The sequence below is a fragment of the Sphaerodactylus townsendi genome, linkage group LG01 (genome assembly GCF_021028975.2).
Source record: "Sphaerodactylus townsendi isolate TG3544 linkage group LG01, MPM_Stown_v2.3, whole genome shotgun sequence".
Classification (NCBI taxonomy): domain Eukaryota; kingdom Metazoa; phylum Chordata; class Lepidosauria; order Squamata; family Sphaerodactylidae; genus Sphaerodactylus; species Sphaerodactylus townsendi.
This window is the reverse complement of record NC_059425.1, coordinates 186000990-186028402: the sequence shown is the minus strand read 5'-3', so window position 1 is coordinate 186028402 and position 27413 is coordinate 186000990. Positions and strand designations below refer to the sequence as shown.

Genomic DNA, 27413 nt, shown 5'->3' with positions numbered 1-27413 from the left:
CCAGTTCGAATCCCCATTCTATCATTGAAGCTTTCTGGGTTCGGGCCAGATACTCCCTTTCAGTCTTAACCTAACTCACAAGATTGTTGTGAGGGTATGATAGAGGCCAAGATTTGAGCCCATCTGGGTCCATGAGGGAGAAAATCGGGGAATTAATGAAAGTAATAAACTGATTAATTAAAGGCTCACAGAACTTGCAGGCAGTTTTGGGTCCAGTGATCTCTTTTTTGTTTCAAATTTAATAGTTATTTTTCTCTTTCATTCCCAAGGGGGGACTCGAACCCTGAACCCACAACCCTATTTCCCTCGGTCGCCCTAACTGCAACATTCCTCCAGTTCAAATTCTAAATCTGCCCTTCGTCGCCCCGCCCACACAGCCGACGGTCCCACCTTTCCCCCTTTCTGGCCCCGCCCCATCTCCTCCCGACCTATCCGGTGAGGTCAACGGCTCGCCCGAGCTGCCACGTCTCCCAGCCGGCCGGCCGAACCCGTCAGCCAATCCACAACCCGTGGATCCAAGCGGAGTCAACAGGGAAGCAGGAAAGAAACGGCCAAGAGTGCGCAGGCGCAGCATTACGCTGGCGCGGCCACTGCCGGGAAATGGAGTCAGTGAAGGCCTTTTTGCAACCTCGCTGGCTGCGGCGAGAAACTCGGTTTCCCAGAGTGCCCCGTGGTGTCCCCCCACCGTCATGTAAGCCTCCACCCTTCTCCGAAGGCTCCTCTGTTTCCTGGTTCGGGTGCCGGCAGCCATTTTGGGTCCGAGTCGCCAAAGCGGAGGTCGCCGCTGCCGCCGGTGAGGGCTGGAGTGGAGCCCGGCGAGAAGGAGACGCTTCTCCCGCCGCCCTCACGCCCCGCTCGGCCGGACCCCTGAGGAGGAGCCCCCGCCGCCGCCGCCGGAGGGTCTGGCTTCCGCCTGCTCCGCGGAGCCAGCTCGTTCTCCACAGGCCGCCGCCGCCGCCCCGCTGACATGTCCAGCATGAACCCCGAATAGTGAGTGGCGGTGAGGGGGTCGGGGGGTCAGGCCGGCCTCCCCGGCCGTGGAAGCGAGCGAGGCCGCCGGGGAGGAAGCGGATCCCGGGCCGGATGTGAGGTGGTGGGACCGGCGTCTGTGTTCGAATCCGCCCTCTGCTATGACGAGGGCGCCTTTCCTCCCGGTCTCGCCTACCTCACGGGGTTGTTGTGAGGCTGAAGAGCCAGAGTAGTGTAGTCATCCCAGCTACTTCGGAATGCCGTGGAAACGAGCGAGGCCGATGGGAAGCGGATCCTGGGCTGGATGTGAGCTTGTTGGAGTGGGGTCTGGGTTCTAATCCTCTGCTGTGATGCTCTGACGAGGACACTTTCCCTGTCAACCTCACCTACCTCACGGAGTTGCTGTGAGAGGTGTAATTATGACTTCTTCTGAACGCTTTTCTCTTTGCACCGCCCTAGTTCTGTGTCTCCCGTGTTTTGGTTGGTTGCTGTTCTTGGTTGCTGCTCAGGGCAGGTACTGGGAGACCTGGATTTGCATCCTCTCTATGCCCTGTTTGTTGGACCTCCAGAGGAACTGGTTGGCTGCTGGGTGAGCCGGGTCATTAGTCACTAGATGGATCTAGTGGAGCTCTTATTTTTATTCATTGCATTTGTGTCCTTTTCTCCCCACTGGGGACTCAAGGTGACTTACATCATTCTCATCTCCTTCCTTTTATCCTCACAACAACCCCGTGAGGTGGGTTAGGTTGTGACTGGACCAAATTGTTCCAGCAATATTCGAGGGCACAAGTGGGGATTCGAACGCGATCTCCCTAGTCCCGTGGTGGCGAACCTTTGGCACTCCAGATGTTATGGACTACAATTCCCATCAGCCCCTTCCAGCATGGCCAATTGGCCATACTGGCAGGGGCTGATGGGAATTGCAGTTCATAACATCTGGAGTGCCAAAGGTTCGCCACCACTGCCCTAGTCTGACAATCTCAACCATTACCCTACACTAGGGGTGGCCAACCTATGGTGCTCCAGAGGTTCATGGAGTACAATTCCCATCAGCCACTGCCAGCAGTTGGCCATGCTGGCAGGGGCTGATGGGAATTGTAGTTCATGAACCTCTGGAGCACCGTAGGTTGGCCACCCCTGTCCTACACTGGCTCTTCTTGTGTTTTTAAGAAATCCAATGGGTAATTTGAGCCACCTGCTGTGTCTCAAACTTACCTCACAAGATTGTTGTGAAGCTAAAATGGAATGGAAAGGGAGAGCCAATGGGGGGTGTTCTTCTCTCTTTGCAGACCATAATGTCCATAGGATTTCTTGGTCTAAATTGCCAATCTGTGCCCTTTTTGGTTATTACCTGCTTTGTCCCGCCGCTACACAGAGTAGGATCTGGGAGATGATGGGCTCAGATCCGCTGGTGCTCATGAAGCTCGCTGGGTAACCATTGTCCAGGGTTGCTGGGAAGGTAAAATGGAAGGAAGGACACCTGTGTGGTATTACCTTGTCCTCCTTGGGGCAAGAACGGGGGTTAAATCCTTGGGGATTAAAATATGTGGTGTACAAAGGAATGGACATTGGACTACTTTGGAAAAGGGCAGGAGAGAGTGATAAAAGCAAAAGTGGCCACATTTGATGTGACTGGGTTGTGTACACTTGGGGAAGATGTAGCAAAGGCTGCTCAGACCTGAGAAGCCAAAGGCCTGTGATCTGGAGTTCTGCCTTGGGATCAGCACCTGTTTGTGGGGTGTTTTCCTTTTGGGAGGTGGGGTTCTGCTGGAACCCGTGAGCGTTTTTTAATTTTGGAAGGGTACACCTGAGAAACACATCCTGACTGTTTGACAGCTTAAGTAAACGTGCTCCTGTGGGTGGAGGAAAAGTAGCCTGACTTGGGATCTTGGCCATGAAGGAGGTTTCGTTGTTAAATTTTTCATGCCCTTCAAACCCTTCCATGGTTTCTCAGTAAAACTTGTCCCGAGGAACTCTTACATTTTGATCACAGGAAGCCTGACCTTTTAAATCGGCATTTCACTGCTTTCTTTTTATTCCATCATACAACAATCCCATTTCCCTCCATGCTCTGTAGTGCAGGTTTACTGTGTGGGTGCCACTACAAAGTTTCCTGAACTCCCTTCTGGTTTGTATCCTTTAGGGTAGTGCGTGCTCTTTTTTCATCTCATCTTCACCAAGATCCTCTGCAGTTCTGTTTCTTAGTTGCCTCCTTCCTGTCGTCCTGATGTTTCCCCCTTTTCTTCCTCCAGCATGATGTCGAGAGCCAGCAGAGTGTAGTGGTTAAGACAGGGGTCTTCAAACTGTGGCCCTCCAGATGTTCATGAACTACAATTCCCATCAGCTCCTGCCAGCATGGCCAAGTGGTAGGGCTCATGGGAATTGTAGTCTATGAACATCTGGAGGGCCATAGTTTGAAGATTCCTGGGTTAAGAGCCGTGGACTCTAATCTGGAGAATTGGGTTTAATTCCCTGCTTCTCCACATTAAGCCTGTTGGGTGATCTTGGGTTGGTCGCATTTCTCTCAGAACTCTCTCAACCCATCGACCTCACAAGGTGTCCGTTGTGGAGAGAGAACAGAGACTTTTCTTATGGTTGAGAAAAGCGGGGCATAAATCCAAACTCTTTTTCTTGTCTCCCTCTCTTACCTGCACCCTTCCTTGAGCCCAGGAACATCAGGCCAGAGGCTGTTCCAGCAATTTAAATTAATGGAGGGTCTCAGACACTTGTGGCATGATTGACCATGCCCCTTTATAACTAGGGGCAGGAGGGAGTAATCGTCAGGATCATGCCTGTCAGTACCTAGATGTCTTGCTGTGTGTGAATTGCGAATACTTTCCTGTTTCCCTCTTCCCTTCCTGGCAACCTCCTGGCGCCAGCCGATCTACAAAGAGGTGTGAAAGGTTCCCAGGTTCTTTGAACCTCTGTAGTGCAATTGTTGTAGAAGCTGTACTGGACATTTGGTGTGGGGCGAAACGGGCGGGGGGCGGGGCGCTAAGGATAGGTCCTGGATCTGAGCTCTCTAGCTCAGATCCTGCTTTCTATTGCTACTCTTTGTGTTGCAAGAAATAAACTGTTTTAGGACTTTCCTACGGTCTCTGTCATTTCCATGTTCGAGAGTCTGACAGTAATAAGCCATGCAGAAGCAATATAGGTCTTCTCCCAACTCTGTTTTTGGTGCAGAGATGAACTGTAAATAGCGTACGCTTGAAAATTCCACCCCTTCCCTTGAGCAACCCCCTTATGATGTTCAGGCCTACCTTTGCAGAAAGGGAGAAGCTGCCCCCCCCCCCTCCCCCAATTTGTATTTGATTCAGAGGCTTCGTGACCAAAGCTTGCACTCTGTTCTTGTCCCTGCATCAGAGCACCGTTTGTGTTCCCAAGTGTGCCGAGAAACTTAACCAAAACTGGAGAGAAATACAGACAGAAGTGCCTGAACCCTCACGTGCCGTCTCCAAGGAGTTTGGATTACAGGCAGCCACGGTCACAGATGGAGAGTGAGAGATTGCGTGACATGTCATGAAAAGTTAATGATACTTTCCCCTCGAAACTGAGATGCCAGGGACCGCCACTGAGATAGCAGGCCGCCGTTGCAAAGTTCTGGGACCGCCGTAGCAGGACACATGAGCCTGCTTTCCAATGATTTTTGCCGTTTCGTGCCAGAAATTATGACAGGCCGATTTGGCACCCAGCATATTAAGATTTAAAGGGATTTGAAAAGCCTGGCTCCTTTTGAGCGGTTGATCTACATTTTGCTACTGGTTGCTGCTGACGGCCCAGGATTCCTGCCTTCAGTGAACTGTTGGTCATGTGTTTGCCACATGATTCTTGCAAAATGCTTTCCGGGCTTATGTTGATTTTGCAATAGTACTGTGCTGCAGTGAAACACGGCGACTTAAACTGGAGAGGCAAACACCATGAATGAAGGAGGTTGTTCCTTATCTGCTGGAATGGTGTTTTTGTTGATTTGGATTCTTTCCCTCGCCATCAGTCAGAATTTGTGATCTGCGGCGACAGCAGAGATACTCTGGGGCAGAAGTTGTTAATTTTATTGCTTTGTATACAGTGGAAGGGTTTAAGAGCAAGTTTCCACTTCTCTAGTGTCATAAAGAAGGGGTATGGAAGAAATGGAGATGTCTGCTTCCTATTGGTTGGCAATCCAGTCAAATCACAGCTGACTTGACCTCATAGATTTTTCAAGGCAAGAGATGTTCAGAAGAGGATGACTGTTTATTTATTATTTTTATTCCCTGCCCTACCCTTAAAGGGCTCAGGGCGGCTTACAAATGGCACAAAGCCTAAAACAATACATAAAAATACAATCTATAAATAGTACAATAGGCAATGTAAATAATTTAAATCAGAACAATAAATAGTTAACATTTACAAAATATTCAAACTTAAGCGCCTTTCTGTTTTCCATTTCAACAGTGGATAAATTTACCCCAACAATTCTATAAATAAATTGGAAATACTAACATAAGACTTCCCACTAAAGCAGGGGTGGGCAATTATTTTTTCCATGGGGCCGCATAAGAAACAGAAAATATTGTGGAGGGCCGGGCCAAAAGGCTGAACTCAATTCTGCATAACATTTATTGTATTTCTTTATATTAAAAAGCGGTAAATAGCATTGTTTTGACAAGCGGGCAAGACTAGTATATGTTAAAGTTATGCAATGAAAAAGTGAGGTTGCCTTCCAAAAAATGTAATTTATTCACACAAATTTCTCAAAACAATGGTAGACAAAATGTTAACAGATTTTACTATTTGTGACTCATACGGGCCAGTCAGGGTCATCCAGCGGGCCGGATGTGGCCTGCGGGCCGTATAATGCCCAGGTCTGCACTAAAGCCTACTAGACCTGCCCGCCCACCACCTCCCTTCTCCAAATGTACCAAGTCGGACCAAAAATGAAAAGGAGGTAACCTACCCTGCCCCCAAACAGTCCCCAAATGAGCAGCCTGGACTTTCTTTGTTTGTTTGTTTGTTTGTTTGTTTGTTTGTTTGTTTGTTTGTTTGTTTGTTTGTTTGTTTAGAACCCCACTGTCCCCGACCAAGGGTGGGCTCAGGGTGACTAGCAAACATATTTAAGTCGCAATCTTAAAACACTGTATCAATGAATAATTATAAAAAAGTCTAATACATAATAATTACTCAGGTGGCAATTTGGCGAACACACTGCCCACATACCAAGCCCAATCTCCCCATAGTTTTAAAATCCTAAGTGGTGGGAGAGGAGGGAGTATAGTCTTGGGGGCCAGTATAATATGATATGGACCAAAGTTGTAGGCCCAGCAAAACATCTCGGTCGTACAGGCTCTCCAAAATTGGTTTATACCCTGCAAACAATGTCCTCTGGGAGCGAATTCCACCAGGTAGATGGAAGTCAGCTGAATATCTTTGTGATGGGGGCCTACCAGTTCTAGCAGGAATGATCTGGCTTAGCTTCCGAGATCTCATGAAATTGAAGAAGAAGAAGAGTTAGATTTATATCCCCCCTTTCTCTCCTGTAAAGTGCCTCAAAGGGGCTCACAATCTCCTTTCCCTTCTCACCACAAACACCCTGTGGGGCTGAGAGAGCTCAGAAGAACTGTGACTAGCCCAAGGTCGCCCAGCTGGCGTGTGTGGGAGTGCACAGGCTAATCTGAATTCCCCAGATAAGCCTCCGCAGCTCAAGTGGCAGAGCGAGGAATCAAACCCGGTTCCTCCAGATTAGAGTATACCTCCTCTTAACCGCTACACCACTGCTGCTCCAATTGAGCTAAATTCAGACCGTCAATTTCATATTACCACTGTGGGTTTTGTTTAAGATAATTCTGTTTGAGAAGCAAGTTGTAGGCACCATTTTCTGGATGTCTCCAGATAAAATATTGAATGCCTTCAGATCCCAGTCTTAACTTAATTATTGTAATATTTATTTAGGGGACTTGTACCCTGCTCATCCAATCAGGAATGTACAAAACATCTGATAGCAGGCCTACTTGGATCAGATGCTGGCAGAGGATGATGGGAACTGTAGTCCTTAGCATCTGGAGGGCCGCAAGTTTGACACCTGTGCTCTGGTTGAACTAAAGGGGTCTTGAGCTGTGGAGGCTTATCTGGGGAATTCAGATTAGCCTGTACACTCCCACACACACCAGCTGGGTGACCTTGGGCTAGTCACAGCTTTTCGGAGCTCTCTCAGCCCCACCCACCTCACAGGGTGTTTGTTGTGAGGGGGGAAGTGCAAGGAGATTGTAAGCCCCTTTGAGTCTCCTACAGGAGAGAAAGGGGGGATATAAATCCAAACTCCTCCTCCTCCTTTAGAACTCCTGGGTGGGCAGCCACAAGTGACTCTTGGACCAAACGATAATTTGCACCTGAACGGTGAGATGCGTTTTTGCATTCCTTTTAAGGGTATTGTGGAACAGACAACTGTGGGAATGTAAAATTGGTTGGAAGCTTTAGATCTTTTTTTTAACCGTCTTTTGGCATGGTATTTTTTACCCTCATATTTTAATTCTAAAATAATGGTGAGTAAATCCTGTTTGTTTCAAAAGAGTCCAGTGCAGGTAATCGGCTTAGGATCAAGGGTGCTGCATACAGAAAACTCCCCTTCAGTTTGTGCACAAGACCAGTTTTCAGTCATTCCAGGGGATTTATTTGTCACTTGAAGGTAAAATTGCTGACAACATTTATTGAGTTCTTTGTAACCTGTGGCAAAAGCAGGGGTGTGGAAAGCTTTTCAAATACCTGTCTAATTTGAAAAAAACGTGACTTTGCCTTGTGGCTCTGTGTCGCTAAAGAGAAAGGTCTAGATAGCGATTTCCAGCTTGGTGTGCACGTGGCTCCAGGAGTACGCACCAGAATGTTTGGGGGGTCCATGAAAAATATTCGTCAATAGTGTAAGACAAAATGCAAGTCAAATGTTGGGAAATAAATTCAGTTTTAAAAGGAGTGGTGGCGCGGGTTTCCTTCATTATTTAACTTTGAGAAAAGGCTGGTTCCCTAACTGTGTTGTTTTTGCAAATATTGCACTGCGCATGCGCCTCTTCCCAGATCCTCACTCTCTTCCGCTTTGTGAACTTTCGCCTGCAGACTGCCTTTGTACAGTGTTCGGTGAGGTGGTTGTGCATTTTAAGAACATAAGAACAAGCCAGCTGGATCAGACCAGAGTCCATCTAGTCCAGCTCTCTGCTACTCGCAGTGGCCCACCAGGTGCCTTTGGGAGTTCACATGCAGGATGTGAAAGCAATGGCCTTCTGCGACTGTTGCTCCCGAGCACCTGGTCTGTTAAGGCATTTGCAATCTCAGATCAAAGAGGATCAAGATTGGTAGCCATAGATCGACTTATCCTCCATAAATCTGTCCAAGCCCCTTTTAAAGCTATCCAGGTGAGTGGCCATCACCACCTCCTGTGGCATCATATTCCAAACACCAATCACACGTGTGAAGAAGTGTTTCCTTTTATTAGTCCTAATTCTTCCCCCCAGCATTTTCAATGAATGCCCCCTGGTTTTCTCTACAAGCTGCAGTTTTTGTCACCGTTCTAAAGTTAAAATTATGTTTTCAATTCTAATTCTAACATGGGGGTACAGTTTGATGAAATGGACCACCAAGTGATACTCGAGGGGTCAAAAAATAACAGGGTCTTCAGTACTTCAAGAATTGGGATAGGTAAGCCTTTCCCTCCCACATAGCCTTTACTGTAGAGGAGGAGATCCGATATCGACAGGAGTCTACTTTAGGCCTTCAAAGCCATTGAAGGTATTCTCTTCCGGTCCTCAGGAAGGTGAGAGAAAGAAAGGTGCTGTTTTCAGGGTGCGTAAAATGCCGTCAAGTCAGTTGGGCCAGGAAGAGCGGGGTTCTATGTTTAATAAAGTTTAATAAAATTAAAAGAACAAAGCAAAGCGCTTCTGTTCACGGCCGCCTAGTGTAGCATGACGTACCTGAGGCGGCATCAAAATAGCGGGCATCTACTTCAGATACGGTCACACGGCTGACTTGGCAGGTGAATCAGCGGCAAACTGTAGCTACATATCAGTAGGGCATAACCATTGACAAGGAAGGAAGTTTACCTTACAAGCCAAGCAACCCAAGTTGTGTGGACTTGGAAAAAATGATGCTTACTGGATGCACTCATTGTAATGGCTGTCTTAGCAGCCAGAAGATCTCAGCTTGAATCCCAGTGGATACCCACGGCTTCCACAGGCAGAGGGATTCTTGCCTGTGGAGTTCAGCTTTCTCACCTCCCTTCTCAAAATGCAGTCCCAAATGCCCATAGTTTCAGGCTGCCATCAGAGGGAGTGGGAATGCTCCATTGGATCCAAGACGATTTCTGCAAGCACACGGAACTCATCTTGCGATGGTTGGGGGATGGAGCAGATTCTCAAGAGTGAGAGAGGGAAATTGTCCTGACCAGGCCAGCCTGATCTCATTAGACCTCAGAAGCTAAGTAGGGTTGCCTCTGGTTAATTTTTGGATGGGCAACTCCAAGAAATGCCAGAATCATGACATAGAGCAGTGGTGGCGAACCTATGCCATTCAAGATGTTAATGGACTACAATTCCCATCAGCCCTTGCCAGCATGGCCAATTGGCCATGCTGGCAGGGGCTGATGGGAGTTGTAGTCCATGAATGTCTGGAGTGCCATAGGTTTGCCACCACGGACATAGAGACAGGCAATGACAAACCACCTCTGAACCTCTCTTGCCTTGAAAACCCAACAGGGTCACCATAAGTCAGCTGCAACTTAGTGGCACAATTTTTTTCCCAGAAATTCAGGGAATATACAGGTACCTGGCGCTATACGCTGGCACGGTGCACTTTATATCAGGGGTGGCCAAACTTGCTTAATATAAAACCCACGTAACTCCAGATGTTTGAGAGCCAGAAGCCATGGACAAATATTCCAGACATATTTTTATCTCTACATTTTGTTACAAATCTTTGATAGAAATATTAAGAAATACACATAGGTAATAATTATGATGTGTAATTTTTAAAATTAATTTTTAATCAACATTAAACTGCCAAAAGTAAAAACAGAACGGCAAAAACAGATCTCGCTCATGACACTTCTTTGGCTAAGACTCTAAATAACTGGCCAAAACAGGGAGAAGAATATGTGAATTAGGGGCAGTTACTGTGTTTCTGGGACTGTGCCATGGAGGGAACACATCTCACCATGACTCCATGGAGGGAACACATCTCACATCTCACCATGACGTGCCTCTGGAGATGCTGGCCACAGACGGGGGCAAAATATTAGGAGCAGGACCTACCAGACCATGGCCACACAGCCTGGAAACCCCACAACAGCCAATAAATGATGTACGTTTGTGGGAGACACAAGCAGAACTGATTGAGTCAGTTGTGTGTTGCTTTGTGTGCTCACATTCTGCTCGGGAGACAGGCAGTGGCATAGGAGGTTAAGAGCTCGTGTATCAAATCTGGAGGAACCGGGTTTGATTCCCCGCTCTGCCACCTGAGCTGTGGAGGCTTATCTGGGGAATTCAGATTAGCCTGTGCACTCCCACACACGCCAGCTGGGTGACCTTGGGCTAGTCACAGTTCTTCTGAGCTCTCTCAGCCCCACCTACCTCACAGGGTGTTTGTTGTGAGGGGGGAAGGGCAAGGAGATTGTAAGCCCCTTTGAGTCTCCTGCAGGAGAGAAAGGGGGGATATAAATCCAAACTGTTCTTCTTCTTCTTCAGCTACGGACCATGCATTCTAGTTATCTTTCACACACTGAACTGAGCATTACAGCAGGATCCCACGTGTAGTTTCCAAGCCACTATTACTGTTAGGCAATTGTCAACCATCTAAATTTTTATGACACGGTCATATATTTCCTTAAACCACTGACATGATGGAACACACGGGGTTGAGCAAGTGCTTGATGTGGGTCTGGGGGGAAACAGTCATGTTCTGCTGGGTTGGGGCAGTCAATATAGCTAACCTTGCAGAAGTCCAAAACGGCAAGTTGCTCTGATCTAAAAGAAATACCCATGTTCATGATTACATGGAGAGTCATTGTGGTGTGGTGGTGAAGATCAGGTGGACTTTAATCTGGAGAACTGGGTTTAGTTCCCCACTGCCATGTGAGTGGCAGACCAGATTTGTTTCCCCACTCCTGTGTCCCTGCTGGGTGATGTTGGGCTGGTCCAGGGGTCTGCAACCTGTGGCTTTCCAGATGTTCATGGACTACAATTCCCATCAGCCCCTGCCAGCATGGCCAGTTGGTTGCAGGTTGCAGACCTCTGGGCTAGTCACAGTTCCCTCAAGTCTCTCTCAGCCCCACCGACCTCACAAGGTGCCTGTTATGGGGAGAGGAAGGAAAGGAGTGTGTAATCCCCTTTGAGTCTCCTTACAGGAGGGATGAGGTTGGGGTGGTATAAACCCACGAGAAGACTTTGGTACCCAGGTCTTGTCATGCTAGGAAATGAAAACACTTAGATGGTGCTCATGCAACTAATTTAGGCCGCTTTAAAACTTGCTTAGATACCACGACTCCTGTCTGGGACTTAAAGTTCAACGGAGGGGCCATTCCTTACCCCCCTAAAACTGCAGTTTTCCAGGGACCAGGGAAGCCAGAGATTTAAATTTGTAATGCAGTTGTGCCTTGAATGACCTTCCAGGGTCACTGCCGCTTTCGTGGGCCCCAGCGTAGTTTTCAGGAGTGACCCGTTCTTCCAGTGTTTGACAGAAATGCAGCACGTTAAAAAGCCATGCTGGGTTAGACCAAGGTCCCTCAAGTCCAGCAGTCCAACCAGTTCTCACCACTTCGGTTACTAATTTTTTCTGAGTGCCGAGAAGGGGTTACTAAAGCAACCTCCCTGCCCAATAGGGACTGGAGGTGCGTGTGTGCGGCGGCACCACTGTTTGAATCCCACCACCATCGGAACCTGTTATTAAAATTTTTGGATCCCACCACTGAGCAAACCATTTTCTCGACCGCAGCACCTCAACTGATGGTATTAACATCTTTTTGTGAAACAGCGTATAGCTCAGAGGTCTGCAACCTGCGGTTCTCCAGATGTTCATGAACTACAAATCCCATCAGCCCCTGCCAGCACGGCCAATTGGCCATGCTGGCAGGGGCTAATGGGAATTGTAGTCCATGAACATCCGGAGAGCCGCAGGTTGCAGACCCCTGGTATAGCTAATGTAATCCGCCCTCCTTCCCTTGAGGTTCTTGAAAGGTCATGATTTCACCCAGAGGTGTGAGACTGATTTGTTACGAGTGCCGGATATGACATACATGTGACTTGGTTGGGTCAGGTTTGGAGGGAGGGGGTGGCTTGCCTCAGCTAGTGAGCCCCTGGCAGGCTCACCAGCGCAGATCATCACTGGGGGAGGTGAGTGGGTTCACTTGTCCAGATCAGGATGGAGGGGTTGCCTCAGCTGGCTTGTGGGCCTGATAAACCCTCCCAAAGGACTGGATCTGGCCACAGAAGGAAGAAACATTGCATTCGCCATGGGGAAGGGGGAACATCCTGTCAGCTGACTCCAAGTCAATCACCCTTACAACTGCAGCACCTTGCTTGGGTGTCAGGAGTTCAGGGAGAAACTTTCCCCTTCAGAGAAATTCTCCCCTTGTGAGACATCCTGGACTCCCAGTGGGGCCCGAGTGGGACATTGCAGCCTCTGTGGCAACCCCAATGCCTGAGACTAGGCAGCGAGTTGCCAATTGGTCCCCAAGAGGAGGGGCAGCCTCCCAACAGAGTCCATGGTGCTTCGGTAACCACAGAAACCGCCGTGCCTCAACCATACATGGCTACATACCAGTTCCCATTGGTTCAAAGCATCTCTGTCTTTGAATAGGATGGAGTCCGAACTTAAGTGGCTTGCCGTGTTGACCCCAGATTTTTGCTCTCCGTTAGAGGTTGCCTCCTGGGCGGGGCTCACGGATGGCACGTGGCGGCCCTTTTAGTTCCAGTTAACCTCCGTTCTGGTCCCTGGAGCTGTTGTAAAACCTTCATGTAACAGCCCAGCATCAATTCTGATTTTTCTCTTTGCAGTGACTATTTATTCAAGCTGCTTCTGATTGGAGATTCCGGCGTCGGAAAATCGTGCCTCCTCCTCAGGTTTGCAGTAAGTTGTCTTGGACGTTAATACTTCACCTTCTTAAGAGACTGACCCTCCATTTGCCTGCTCCCCGGTTTGTGTTGTTGGCCTGCCGCCTTTGTAGTCAAAGGAAGTGTATCCTTACCCTCTCGAAAAAGAGTTCTGCTCTTGTGGGGGCAGTCGGTGTGACTCTTCCCTGTGATGATAAGGACAGATTGGCTCGTGTTCCTGGCCCCTGCCAGTGTTGTGTAGTGGTTAACAGCAGATGGGTTCTAATCTGGAAAACTGGGTTTGATTCCCCACTCTTCCACCTGAGTGGCAGAGGCTTATCTGGTGAACCAGATGAGTCTCCTGCCGGATGACCTTGGGCTGGTCACAGTTCTTCAGAACTCACTCAGCCCTACTCAGCTCACAACGTGTCTGTTACGGGGAGAGGAAGGGAAAGGAGCTTGTAACAAACCTTGAGTCTCCTTGCAGAAGAGAAAGGTGGGGTATAAATCCCTATTGAAAAAAAAAATCTTCTCCTTGGGTTTCTCATGGGAGTCTCTTCATATGCTTACCGCCATGGAAATTTACCATCATCTAAAGATCAGACTGTACGACCAGGAATACCAATCTCTCCTGAGTGCTCCACAAAGCTCCTGTTCCCCTCTATACTTTGGGATCACACCCCCGAAACCTAGCCCTGCTGTATACTTAGAACAGCTTGTTAATTAGAAGTGCAGATGGGTCATGACCAGAGCAAGGTGCAACTCATTCCCCTCTGTCTATCTTCAAGGTCGTTTCCTTAACATCCCACAAAGTGAGTGTTGTTGTCGGTACTGTCCCAATGCTATATACTCAATCCCTCATATCCTGCTTTACTGTTCGAGGTATAATGATATTAGAACCGATCTGGGAGCTTTACTACCTCTAGAATTTTTGTTTCTCTCAGACAAACAAAAAATGTCTAAGCTATTGAACAGCCCTAATGTAGAAATTTCTGAAGCAGTTGCTACATTTTTAATCCATGTTCTACATGATATGTAACAATGATCCTGTTTTTGTATTTGTAATGTATGGTACTTCTGGTTTATGCCTAATAAAGGTTTTTGGATTGGATTAGATTGGTATACATCCAAACTCTTCTTCAGGCAAAACCAAAGTTCTGTTGAATTAAGCACAGTATGCTTTTGTAAAAAATGCATTGCTGTACAGTGCCAGTCTGTAGAGCCGGAATCTGTCGAGTGTAGATCTTTCCCTTGATAAGTTTGTCCCCTGATACTTCACATTTCAGTGCTAAGCTGTTTTTTTGATATTTGCCTTTAACACTGGGACTCCAGTGGTGACGTTCTTCTCTCTTCCCAGGACGATACCTACACAGAAAGCTACATCAGCACGATCGGCGTGGACTTTAAAATCAGAACTATAGAGTTAGATGGAAAAACAATCAAGCTTCAGATAGTAAGTGTACTCACCTTTCTTGGAAGAGATCTTGTTTATGTCTGACAGGAAACTTGGATCAGTTCTCTGCTGTACACTTGTTAACCGTTAGGTGCTTCTTCTTCTTCTTCTTCTTCTTCTTCTTCTTCTTCTTATTATTATTATTATTATTATTATTATTATTATTATTATTATTATTATTATTATTATTATTATTATTATTATTATTATTATTATTATTAATTCAATTTAATAGACCACCCTACCCCCGAAGGGCCCAGGGCGGTTCATAAAACAATCAAACATTTAAATACATCAAATAGTTTCAATTAAAACAATAAATAAATTAAACATTAAAACACTAGCAGCAGTAATCTTCCACAATTAAAATAAGTAGATGATGTCCGGCATTAACCCCCCGGGAGGGGACTGGCCAATATTCAGTCAGCAGATGACATATGGAGCTGTAAAGAGCAACAAAGAAGGGTGGACTCAGCGGCCAGCCTCACCAAAGGCCCGGTGGAACAGCTTGGTTTTACAGGCCCTGAGGAACTCCCCGAGGTCCCGCAGGGCCCTAACAGATGGAGGAAGAGCATTCCACCAGGCAGGGGCCAGGGCCGTAAAAGCCCTGGCCCGGGTAGAGGCCAGCCGCATCATGGAGGGACAAGGGACCACCAGTAAATTCGCCTCTGCCGAACGGAGAGGTTGACTCGGGATATATGGGGTAAGGCGGTCCCACAGGTATGAGGGCCCCAGGCCGTAAAGGGCCTTAAAGGTCAATACCTTAAAGGTCAACACCAATACTAGTGGCCCAGATGGCACCCTATCACTCACATCTACTAACTAGCTTCCCGGATTGGTGGCCTTGACCACGTTGTGGCTGAATCAGCTGGCCGCTTTCCTCGCTCGCTGAAAAGGGAGGGTTTTACAACCCTGGGCTCAAAAATCTAACCGAGTTAACGTTTTGTGGAAGCTTAATTCTTTTCTGGTTGTGGTGACTCACGCTTTGGTTAGCAAAATGATATGCTTTTACTTGGGGTCAAGTAGCTCTCGAGTGAGTAGAACAAAGGAAGGGAAACCTTGTAGAGAAGAGCACAGTAAGCGTTGGTGGGGCCCTTCCAGGGTAGAGTCTTTGTTTCAGTCGGCTTGCCCGTGTGCAGTGTCAGTTGATGCAGAATCTTTTGAGCAGGGCAGTTGGCAAAGTACCTGGGGGGAAAGGTTGCTGTAGTAGGCTCAGTTGACAGGCCCTGCTTTTATGTCAAGTGACCTAGAGGACATTCAGAGAGCAGCAAAGCTGTTGGGAAACATACAGTGATTTATTTTTCTCTGTTTCTCACAATACTAGAACCAGGGGGCATACATTGAAAATGCTAGGGGGAAGAATTAGGACTAATAAAAGGAAACATTTCTTCACGCAACAATGCTGTGGTGTTTGGAATATGCTGCCACAGGAGGTGGTGATGGCCACTCACCTGGATAGCTTTAAAAGGGGCTTGGACAGATTTATGGAGGAGAAGTCGATCTATGGCTCCAAATCTTTATCCTCCTTGATCTGAGATTGCAAATGCCTTAGCAGACCAGGTGCTCAGGAGCAGCAGCAGCAGAAGCCCATTGCTTTCACATCCTGCACGCGAGCTCCCAAAGGCACCTGGTGGGCCACTGCGAGTAGCAGAGTGCCGGACTAGATGGACTCTGGTCTGATCCAGCAGGCTCTTTCTTATGTTCTTATGATGTGGCATTACCATTTTGATTTTTAGAGTAAATGGTTATGAAAATTCAAGGCGGATGTTATACCAAAGACCTTTTAAAACATAAATGTTCAGTCTAAACAGCAAAGTCCGGAGCTTACAATCTGTCAACCCCTGTATCTTCTTAAGCATGTATCTTAAACATTTACATTTACTATATTTTCAGTTTAAACTACACTTCCAGTAAATACTTAACAAATCTCCTTTCAAAATGGTATATCTCTGCTATATCCATTTGGCAGCATGCCCTGCAGTGAAGAGAATTTCTGAGTGCACAATAAGTTGAATGAGCCTTGGTTATTCTCAGAACATGGCGATGACAAGTTTGAGGTGCTACATAGTTTCACATGGGCGTGGAAAGCGCTGTCAAATTGCAACTGAATCATGGCGACCCCTCAAGGGGTTTTCAAGGCAAGAGAAAAGCAGAGGTGGCTTGCCGTTGACTTCCTTGTGGCAATCCCTGCCTTTCTTTGGTGGGCCAACCCAGCTTAGCTTCTGAAGCCTGATGAGATTGGGCTACAGTGGGCTTTCTTGGTGGTCTCCCATCGAAGTACTAACCAGGGCTGAGACAGCTTAGCTACGTGGTGGCGAACCTATGGCACTCCAGATGTCCGTGGACTACAATTCCCATCAGCCCCTACCAGCATGGCCAATTGGCTATGCTGGCAGGGGCTGATGGGAATTGTAGTTCATGAACATCTGGAGTGCCATAGGTTCGCCACCACGGGCTTAGCTGATGCGATTCTGCTATAGTGGGCTTTCTTGGTGGCCGCCTGTCCAAGTACAAACCAGGGCCGACCCAGCTTAGCTTACAAGATCTGATGAGATTGGGCAATGCTCCAAGCTTTCTTGGAGGTCTCCCATTCATGTACTGACCAGGGTTGAGCCAGCTTAGTTTCCAAGAGCTGATGAGATCGGGCTAGTCCGGGCTTTCCAGGTCAGAGCACAGAATCCACACCATTGTGAAAAGTAATTACTGGCTTTGGATCCCTTGGAGGATTTCTGCTGATGGGAGGGTTTCAGTCTGGAGTATAGCTGAGGCCCCTCACTCCCCAGAGCAGCACTTGCTGGCAGGGGCTGATGGGATTTGTAGTCCATGAACATCTGGAGAGCCGCAGGTCGCAGACCGCTGGTGTAGTGGTTAAAAGCAGGTGGCCTCTAATCCGGTGTACTGGGTTTGATTCCCCACTCCTCCACCTGATTAGCAGGCTCTTATCTGGTGAACTGGATTAGTTTCTCCACTCCTCCACGTGAAGCCTGCTGGGTGACCTTGGGCCAGTCGCAGTTCTCTCGGAACTCTCTCAGCCCCACCTACCTCAGAAGGAGCCTGTTGTGAAGAGGGGAAGTGAAAACAGTAAATAAGCTACTTTGAGTCTCCTTACAGGAGAGAAAGAGGGTTGGGGTATAAATCCAAACTCCTACTACTTCATGGTTTTTCATGAATACTGGAACTTTTTACTTTTTTTTATGTAGACATTCCACAGCATTTCATTCAGGGTCCTTTGAGCAACATGCACTAAGATTTTCTAACTTTCTCTAAAAACCTGGGTAAAAATGGAATCACTGCTTGGGCCAAATGCTGTTTCTGAACTCTTTTTCTCCCCTCTGTAGTGGGACACGGCAGGGCAAGAAAGATTTCGAACCATCACTTCTAGCTACTACAGAGGAGCTCATGGCATTATAGTGGTGTATGATGTTACGGATCAGGTAAGTAAGTTTTTCGTTACGGTCAAAGCAGTAAAAAAATTTAAAACACAAACAAACAGCAAAACATAGAAAGAAGATCAGTAATAAAAAAGACAAAACAATCAGCATAAAAAGCAGAAGAGTTTCAATATCTGCAACGGTAGAAAGAGTCTTAACGTTATAACCTAGGGGAGGGGTGGCCAACCTATGGTGCTCCAGATGTTCGTGGACTAAAATTCCCATCAGCCCCTGCCAGAATGGCCAATTGGGAATTGTAGTTCACGAACATCTGAAGCACCATAGGTTGGCCACTCCTGACGTAGAGGCTTTGAACCTTTGCTCATTTTGCTTTTTACACACATTAGAGCATAGGTGTCAAACTCGCAGCCCTCCAGATGTTATGGACTACAGTTCCCATCATGAACCGTTGATGGGATGATGGGAACTGCAGTCCATAACATCTGGAGGTCCACGAGTTTGACAACTGTGCAGTAGAGCAAGATTTTGCCACATGTGAGATATTAGCCTCTTTGTCATCGAGCAGAGATTTAGCCTTCGTATCCGCAGCGTAGTTTCAATATCTGAACCAATATAAGAAAAGGGCGATTGAGCGGTCTCTCTCAGCAGCATGTAATTAACATTTAAGTAAAAATATGTGAGATTGTCTCGATTTCCTTAGCACTATGCCATGTCTCTAATGGTTGGTTATGAAATCTTTCAGATAGTTCAGCAGGGGAGATCAGCAAAGCTAGCTCTTGAAAAAGGCCACCTAAATTCGGGAAGAGCGATGATAGATAAAAAGGTGATGATAGACAGATGAAGAGATATTCTCTATTGAGTGAGACCCAGGGCAATCTGTAGGGCCTGTAAGAGGATGTTCTGCCCGCCCTCTGGCTGCGCAAGTGACTGTTGTCCGTCAGTTGCCTTCCCTGTTGGATCCCTTGGGGATTTATGCTGGGTCCCGTACTACTGGGTCCCGTACTACTTACCCATATGATAAGGGGATTTATTATTTTGGTGCTGTGTATTAACAGTACATTGTAATGGTTACTGTGTTTGAAGTGTGTTTGATATCTGTTTAACAAAAAGTATGTGCAATTCTCGGATTGCTTGCCTTCCTTGCCCCAGTCTTGGTCGGGAAAGGGCAGGATAGTAATTGAAGAAAATAAATAAATACATAGAGGGCACCTGCTGCCAAATTGGTCAGGAACGTCAAGTTCTAGGGCCGCCTTCTGGTTCTTCTCTCTCATTGCGATTTCATGCTAGTCTTTCCCACTGTGTTTGAAAGGGGGGCGTGTCAGTGGAATTATACTGGAGGGAACTGGGGATTGCTTCAGACATGCCTTTTGCAAAGTCAGGCTTCAGGTGTCCAGTTCAATACACACTTCTGATTGATGAATTCCAGAGTGGTCTTTGCATGGAACCCTTGACCTGACATGTAATTGGTTTGAAAGTTTGAATGGATTGGTATATTTATTTCCCAGTTTTTAAGTCACCTATTATACGTGAATAAGATCTCCTTGGAACACTAACTATTTGTTATACTATGGGATTCGCATTGGCTCATTTTAAGTGTTATGACTGTAATAAATAAACTACCCAACCTCCCACGGGCTAACTATCCCTCTGCTCGGTCAGATTTGAGCTGACCTGGCAGTCATCCTTCAAGGTTGCCCGACGCCACCATATCATGAAAGCAAGCCTGGGAGAGCCAATGCTTGTTTCAGTAAAACCTGGGTTCTTTTCTCCAATAACTCCAACCAGCTGAGATCTCCACAATTTTTATTGAAAAACAGAAATCAAAGAAATAAAACTTAAATGCATGGAGGTTGCTCAACTGGTTACATTCCTTTTGGTTCTTTGTCCCCATTCCGGGAACCCAAGGCCCAGAGATGCTTCCCTGACCCCGTCTCAAGATGGAATTCAAAAACCTTTTGTTTTCCCCCTCTCAGGAAAACTCTGTTCAGGCCACGAGGTAACTTAGGCCTTTGAAGTTTCATCCTAGCACCTCTGCATAGTTTCCTGTCATCCCTCCAGGAGATCAAAAGGCAAAGATGCTTTTCACAGTCATATGTGACTTCCCTTTACTGTAGCGATAGCATCATTCCATGACACGCCCCTTTTTGAGATGAAGTCTGGACGCTCCCTCCGAACCCGCAGCGATCTGCCGAGGGCACGCTTTTTGACCCTCTGTTTTTGTTCCCCTCCCTCCCAGGAGTCTTTCAACAACGTGAAACAGTGGCTGCAAGAAATAGACCGTTACGCCAGTGAAAACGTGAACAAGTTGTTGGTAGGGAACAAGTGTGATCTGACCACAAAGAAAGTAGTAGACTACACAACAGCAAAGGTATGTCGACGGGCCTGATGAGACAGCAGTCTGGGAGGCTTCTGGAACAGCGGGCCAAATGGAGCAGGAGTCAGAAAGATGGCGGTATCTTCTAATGCAGTGCTTCCCAACATTTTCGACGTCACAGTACCCTTGACCTCACTCTTCATATCTCACAGTATTCTGCCATCCCCCCCACCTTCCCCTTCCAGTGCCCCTGCTTCCCACCCCCTTCTCCTCCCAGGGTGAAGGGAAGCGCGGTGGGGCGGGAAGTGGCTGCTGACCTTGGGGCAGGTCCTGCCCCCTGGGCCAGCTCCATGTCCTTGCTGGCACCGGCAGAAGACACCGCAAAAGTGAGAGGGGCTGGTAGCGCTGCTATGGTACCCCTGGGACGTGCTCATGGCACCCCAGGGTACCAAGGAACCCTGGTTGGGAATCACTGTGAATCTAATGGGTCATATTTTTGGCTGGAGATGCAGACTCCCCTAAAAATTCTGAAGCCATTTTTTGAAGGTTGTGAATGTCTGAATACCTCATTTGTCGATCTATTGTTATTTTGCAAAATTGCTTTTCTTCAGGTTTTGTTTTGTGGTTGTGTTTCTAAGTCACCAAAGTTCTCCTCTGAAGTATTTGCAGCTCCTCGTAATACGCTGCTTTATTTATCCCATCCGTTTCTACAAGGTTGGGGGGGGTGGGGGTTCTGAAAAACTGAAGCAGTTTTTCAAGATGCTTCCATAACCAGTGTGGTGTAGCGGTTAAGAGCGGTGGACTCTTATCTGGAGAACTGGGTTCGATTCCCCACTCCTTCACTTGAAGCCTGTGGGTGAGCTTGGGCTTGTCATAGTTCTTTCAGAACTCTCTCAGCCTCACGTACCTTACTGGGTGTCTGTTGTGGGGAGAGGAAAGGAAGGAGTTTGTAAGCTGCTTTGAGACTTCTTACAGTTGAGAAAAGCGGAGTATAAATCCAAACTCTTCTTCATAAAACGGAGAGAGAACCAAAAAAAGGGAGGGGAGAAGCTGTGGGGAAATACAGCAACATCTGGATTTCAAAATCTGACCCAAATGGTGGGTACAATTTTAAAGGGGAGTATCTGTAAGGGGACTGAAACCATTCCACCTTACTTTTACAACACTCCAGACTGAACCTGATCCAGAGCCGGATAATGTCTGCATGTGAAGGTTTACATAAGCATGTAAAATTGTATTATTTGACTTGTTTGTGGTATTATCAATATGTTCATTTGTGTCTTACGAGCAAAATGATAGAAATAGCTGCTGTTCCCTTTTCTGCCTTAGCACATATATCTTCATCCTCTATGACAGGCAGGAAAAAAGCACAAAGTTATAAGGCGTAGATTTTATAAAGTTAAATTTTATAACATTTGAGAATATTTCAGTAGTGTATTATACAGGTTGCAGCCTATTAATTGGTGGACTTAATGAACACATCTCTAAAATGTTTAGTTAAACCTGGATTGATTTGTTAGTTGAGGGGTTTTTTTTTGGGGGGGGGGGGGTTGCCAGCAAATCACTGCTAACTTACAGCAACCCCATAGGACCATGGTGGCAAACCTTTGGCGCTCCAGATGTTATGGACTACAATTCCCATCAGCCCCTGCCAACATGGCCAATTGTAGGGGCTGATGGGAATTGTAGTCCATAACACCTGGAGTGCCAAAGGTTCGCCACCACTGCCATAGGATTTTCAAGGGGAGAGCTGTTCAGAGATTCAGTCATTGCTTGTCTCTGTATCTTGACCTTCTTTGGCAATCTCTCATTCAAGCTCAGCAGAGGGGGGGGGGGGGAATGTTCGTCCAGCCAGAGCCCCTTCTTGCGAGCTCGGGCAAGATTGCGCTAGGGCCGTTGGGGCAGTAATTAAGTGTTCTCCAGTCACAGCCAACTTACATAGGTTTTCATGGGAAGAGCCGTTCAGAAGTGGTTTGCCATTGCCTGCCTTTGTGTAGTGACCCCGGTACTCCTTGGTGGTCTCCCATCCAAGTATCAGGTATGATAAGTTTTATGAAGAAAATCTGTAGCATTAGAGAATGCTTGCCTTTAAACATTCCGCTGATTCCCGAAAGGACAAATATGCAATAGGAGCTTTTTCAGCATTTGAGGTTTTGAGCAGGTATCCTCATTCAACATGCCAAAATACACCAGCTATAGATTAGTTTGATTGTCACCAAAGCTTGGCATGGTACAGTTGATAGTACATTCGATAGTACAGTCGATGATACAGTTGATAGTACAGTCGATGGTACAGTTGATAGTACAGTGTCTTCTTTCCCCCACAGGAATTTGCAGATTCCCTTGGGATTCCCTTTTTGGAAACCAGCGCAAAGAACGCCACAAATGTAGAACAGTCTTTCATGACCATGGCCGCTGAGATAAAAAAGCGGATGGGCCCTGGAGCGACAGCAGGCGGCGCCGAGAAGTCCATTAAAATCCAGAGCACTCCAGTCAAGCAAAGCGGCGGAGGGTGCTGCTAAAACTGGCCTCTTCTCTCTCTCTCTCTCTCTTTTTTTTTGGCCTCTCAACAATGAATCCGAACCCGACCGAAATTTTTTTAACAAACGTCCGAATTGTACTGTACGTAGCTGCACTACAACCAATTCTTATTGCCTGCACAAAGGTCAGAGATTGTAAATGGTCAATGCTGACTGTTTTAACCCCCTCTCTTCCCACCGATTCGATAAAACGCCAACTTCATTTTCAGAAACGTGTTAAACCTTGTGTGCTGGTTTATAAAAAAAAGTGTGTAATCCTTGTTGCTTTTTCCTCATCCCAGACTGTTTCCTGTGGTTGGCGAAACTTGGAATATATATATTTTGTTCTGGTTATATTGGCATTTGTAGACGTCAGGTTTAGTCTTCTGAAGATGAAGTTGAGCCCGTCTTTTTTTTCCCCTGGTATCTCCTCATCCCACCCTATTAGCACAACTGTTGTCTGTCACTTTTCCCACCCACAAAAGGTTCTGTAAGTCATTCTGTGTGAGATCGGGTTTTGCTAGTTTCTCCTCGTAGAGCTGTAAAATGGGGAAAACGGCCAGTGACTGGGATCCGGGATCCACGCTGATTTAGTGGACACCCAGCGTGGAAGTGGGATCATTTCTCCAGCCAGAGCCCCTTCTCTTCCCTCCTCCAATGCCTCTCGGCCGACCTCTTTTGAAACAAGAGGGGGGTATGATGAGCGGTTTCCCATCCGGCTGCTGTCCAAAGCAAAATTACAGGGGGGGAGGGGATTGACCCAAACATTGAGCTATCTGCAAGCGGCTGCAGGATCCCAGCCACTGACCCTTTCATCGTACTCTACGTCTAATTTGTGGCTGCGGAGCATTGTAATTTGTTGCACAACCTGTAACAAACCGAAGAAACGTTCAATAAATATTGTACTTATTGGAAAGTAATATCATACTGTATGGTGATAAGTATTGTCTTAATTCCTCCAGCTGAGGGGAAAGGCTTACATTGTGCCCCCAGATGTATCTTTTCCCATGCAGCAAAAGGCACTTTAGAAACTTTCCTAGACCAGACCTCCTGAGCCCAGTGCCCAGCTAGCAAGTACAGTCGTCATGGTGTTTCCGGCATTGACGCTACACTCGGAACAAACAAGTTAGCGTAACGTTGTTCATAGGATCATAATCACTAAGTGTACCATATTCCCTGTCCTCTGCCCACCCCGCACCCCCTATCCTAAGCGTCTGGATGTGTTTCTAAATGGTTTCATTTAGAAATAACTTCTCTCTCTTTTCCCCCCCTCTGACGTAGAACAGGAAAACAGTATTTTTCTCTAACATACTGAATGACTTCCAACTAACAAGGGGATAACGCTGGCGCAATGTTATGTCTTTTTCTATATTATGTTACTTCCATTCTCTCGCAATTGACCTGTTGACTTTAATAAAACTTAGTGCAATTTATTGGTGGCTTGGTGATGCACAAAATGCACAAGTTCGGAACGGTGGGCGACCAGTAAGAAGCGAAAGGAACCGGAACGGCTTCTGTGTCGTGTTGCGTACGGGACAGAAGCGCCTCGGTACAAAATGTGAGTTTGCGCCGTAGAATTTTTGTACAGAGAGGCTACATTCATTAGTGCCTGACACCTGGGTTTATCGTCACCACCTCGATCAGAGTCCGCCGATCTTTTCTTTGTAAAAGATTAGTTCAAAACTGCCATTACAGCTGGTTTTTTCCATATGAAGAGGCACCCAGATGTGACTGCAAAAGACCCCCCCCCCCCCCCCCGGGTATGCTGGGAAGCCAGCGTGTTCGCAGATCACTGAAACCGGAAGCTGCCTCCCAGGCGACGGCGAGGACAGCCAATAGTGATTTGCGCCTACAGCGGAAATGTAGAGTCATTTAAGTCTTCGTACTGTTGTCGGAAGATTGCAATTATTGGAACTTTGATTTTGCTCTCCTGAGAATTTCACAATAAAGTGTACTTCGTAATGAGATGTGCTTAGTGGATCAATTCGTCATGTGCTTTTAGGGAGTGCTCTTCTGATTGATCAATGGGGAAAGGCAGTAGCTTAGCGGAAGAATCACTCCTTGGCACGGAGGTCTCAGGTTCAGCCTCGCCAGTAAAAAAGACCCGGCAGTACAAGAAGAGTTTGGATTCATCCGCCACTTTTCTCAACCGTAAGGGGTCTCAAAGCGGCTTATGAACTCCTTCCGCCCCTCTGAGAGTTGAGAGAGAACGGTGACTAGTCCAGGGTCATCTACCGGGCTTCATGTAGGGGCGTGGTGAGTCAAACCCAGTTCACCAGATTAGAGTTCACTGTTCTTAATCACCACCCCATGCTGACTAGGTGATGGGAAAGACCTCTGCTTACAGCTATGGAGAGCCATGGGGAGGGGCCGTGGGTCAGTGGTAGAAAGTACCAGATTCAGTCCCCAGCAACTACCAGACTGGCTGGGCAGTTCTGATCTTGAAAGCTCATCCAGAAAAGCAGTCAAACTTGCTTCAAAGAATCTTTGGTGTTCTAAAATGTCCGAGTTGCTGTTGAAACTTTGCTGTACTGTGCACAAAACATTTGAAGCGGATCTGTGTAATCCATGGAATTAATTGGTGCATGCTTCCATTTCTAACTTTAGAAAACTCCTGAAGCGCAAATAAGAGGTGGCTCCATACTGTGATCTTCTAAACCAGGGGTCTGCAACCTGCAGCTCTCCAGATGTTCATGGACTACAAATCCCATCATCCCCAATTGGCCATGCTGGCAGGGGCTGATGGGATTTGTAGTCCATGAACATCTGGAGAGCCACAGGTTGCAGGCCCCTGTTCTAAACTGTGTGATATTGCTTAGGTAGGGACTAGGACTGTGCATCCAGAAAAAGCCAAACCGAAAATAAATCGGAAAAAAGCTCCATGACAGCACTTTACACACACCGAGCTTGTCCGAAAGGCTGTTCAAGTAACGCTGAGGGATAGTCACCCTTGCTGTAAGAAACGGCTGAGTAGATTGAAATCATTTGAATATTGTGTACAGTTCTGGGCACCGCAGTTCAAGGAGGATATTGACAAGCTGGAATGGGTCCAGAGGAGGACAACCAAACTAGTAAAAGGTCTGGAATCCCTGCCCTACAAGGAGAGACTCAGGGACCTGGGTATGTTTGGTGAAGATTAAAGAGGCAACATAATAGCCATGTTTAGATATTTGAAGGGATGTCATGTTGGTGAGAGAGCAAGCTTGTTTTCTGTGGCTCCAGAGATTTGGACCAGGAGTCATGGGTTCAAGGTGAAGGAAAAGAGATTCCACTTAAACATCAGGAAAAACTGTCAGGGCTGTTCGACAGTGGAATGCACTACCTAGGAGTGTGGTGGAGTCTCTTTCTTTGGAGGTTTTTAAACACAGGCTGGATGGCCTTCTTTGATGCTTCTGTGTTCCTGCATTGCAGGGGGTTGGACTTGATGGCCCTTGGAATCTCTTCCAACTCCAATTCACTTCTTTCCACTTTTCAAGAGTATCTTAAAGACCAACATGATTTCCTGGGGTTCAGGTTTTGAGTGTTAAACCTCCAGTCATCAAATACAAGTAGGAACGGCATGCTTCCACCTGATGCCGGGACGCTGGAAAGATCCTAGAAGTCTGTTTGTTTTTAAGGGGTTGCTGGACTCTAATCTTATTCCCACCTCTTGTTCTTATACAGCACAGGACTCACATAATAATGAAAGGCCAATTTTATTTGAACTATATATTTTCATCAAGGTAAGGCTAACGTTGTGCAAACAACTCGCTGAAAATGACACAGCGAAACAAGCCTTAGTAATGGACAACTTGTTCAGACAAAATAATAAAACGAAGTAAAAGATATATATCTATTTAACATTCCTCCAATGTTGAAGCAGTTCTGCAAAAAGGGATCTGCTCACATGGTCAGATGATGTTTCGTCGAAAGTCGGTTCCTGTCATCCCTTCCCTTAAAGTTCAGCTTACGAACGTGGTTTCCTTCGGCTCAATGGAAAAAACAGGCCGTTCTGACTTTGGAAAGCCTGCATTATGTTTCAGTCATCTCTGTATTGAAGCAGCACCTTCGCTTCGCTTAAAGCGTGGCTGACGTTAACTGGAAAAGAAATGTTACCTCTGTTAAAGATCAGAAGGAGGAGAAATCACGCACTGTGCGCTGATTTCTAGGCACATCAGAAAAAATATGCTTCTATTAGTTTATTTAGAACAATTTTATGTTACTTTGCCACCCAACCAGGGTGCCCAAGGCAGAAAAACATGAAAACCTTTTAAACAATTACAAATGATATTTAAACCGTTTAATTCAATAAAAACCTATGTACTTATTATGTGATTTACAACAGACATTCCTAGTTAAAACCACAAATCTTGTCAAGTACGCAGCCCTAACTAAGGGGTGTGAAAAGAGCCAGAGACAAATCAATGGGTGAAATTTAAGGAGCAAAAAGCTGCCGGACCACAGACCCCCCCCCCCCCCCAAAAGATGGCAGCGAGAAGTAGTAACTTTTAGGAGAGTCACTCATCTCCTCTCTCCCACCTGCAACAGAATTTGTTTTTCCTAAATCCAAAACTTGTATTTCTCACCCCATTAATCCTCTGCTTGGGAATGGTGAAGAGACACTGTTGGGAGTCTCTTACTTTGGAAGTTTCTAAACAGAGGCTGGATGGCCATCTGTCAGGAGTGCTTTAAGTATGTGTTCCTGCACTGCAGGGGGTTGGACTGGATGGCCCTTTTGGCTCTATG

The 27413-nt window shown here is 46.8% G+C and overlaps 1 protein-coding gene across 1 annotated transcript; it reads left to right on the top strand.

Annotated features, from left to right (window-relative positions):
* Window positions 1–744: 744 nt before the first annotated feature.
* RAB1A (RAB1A, member RAS oncogene family) lies at window positions 745–24650 on the top strand. The gene is made up of 6 exons (XM_048501538.1): window positions 745–990; window positions 12975–13047; window positions 14368–14463; window positions 17802–17897; window positions 20092–20223; window positions 22497–24650. The coding sequence occupies exons 1-6, from the start codon at window positions 968–970 to the stop codon at window positions 22689–22691; spliced, it is 615 nt and encodes a 204-aa protein (XP_048357495.1). The 5' UTR covers window positions 745–967; the 3' UTR covers window positions 22692–24650.
* The last annotated feature ends 2763 nt before the right edge of the window (window positions 24651–27413 follow it).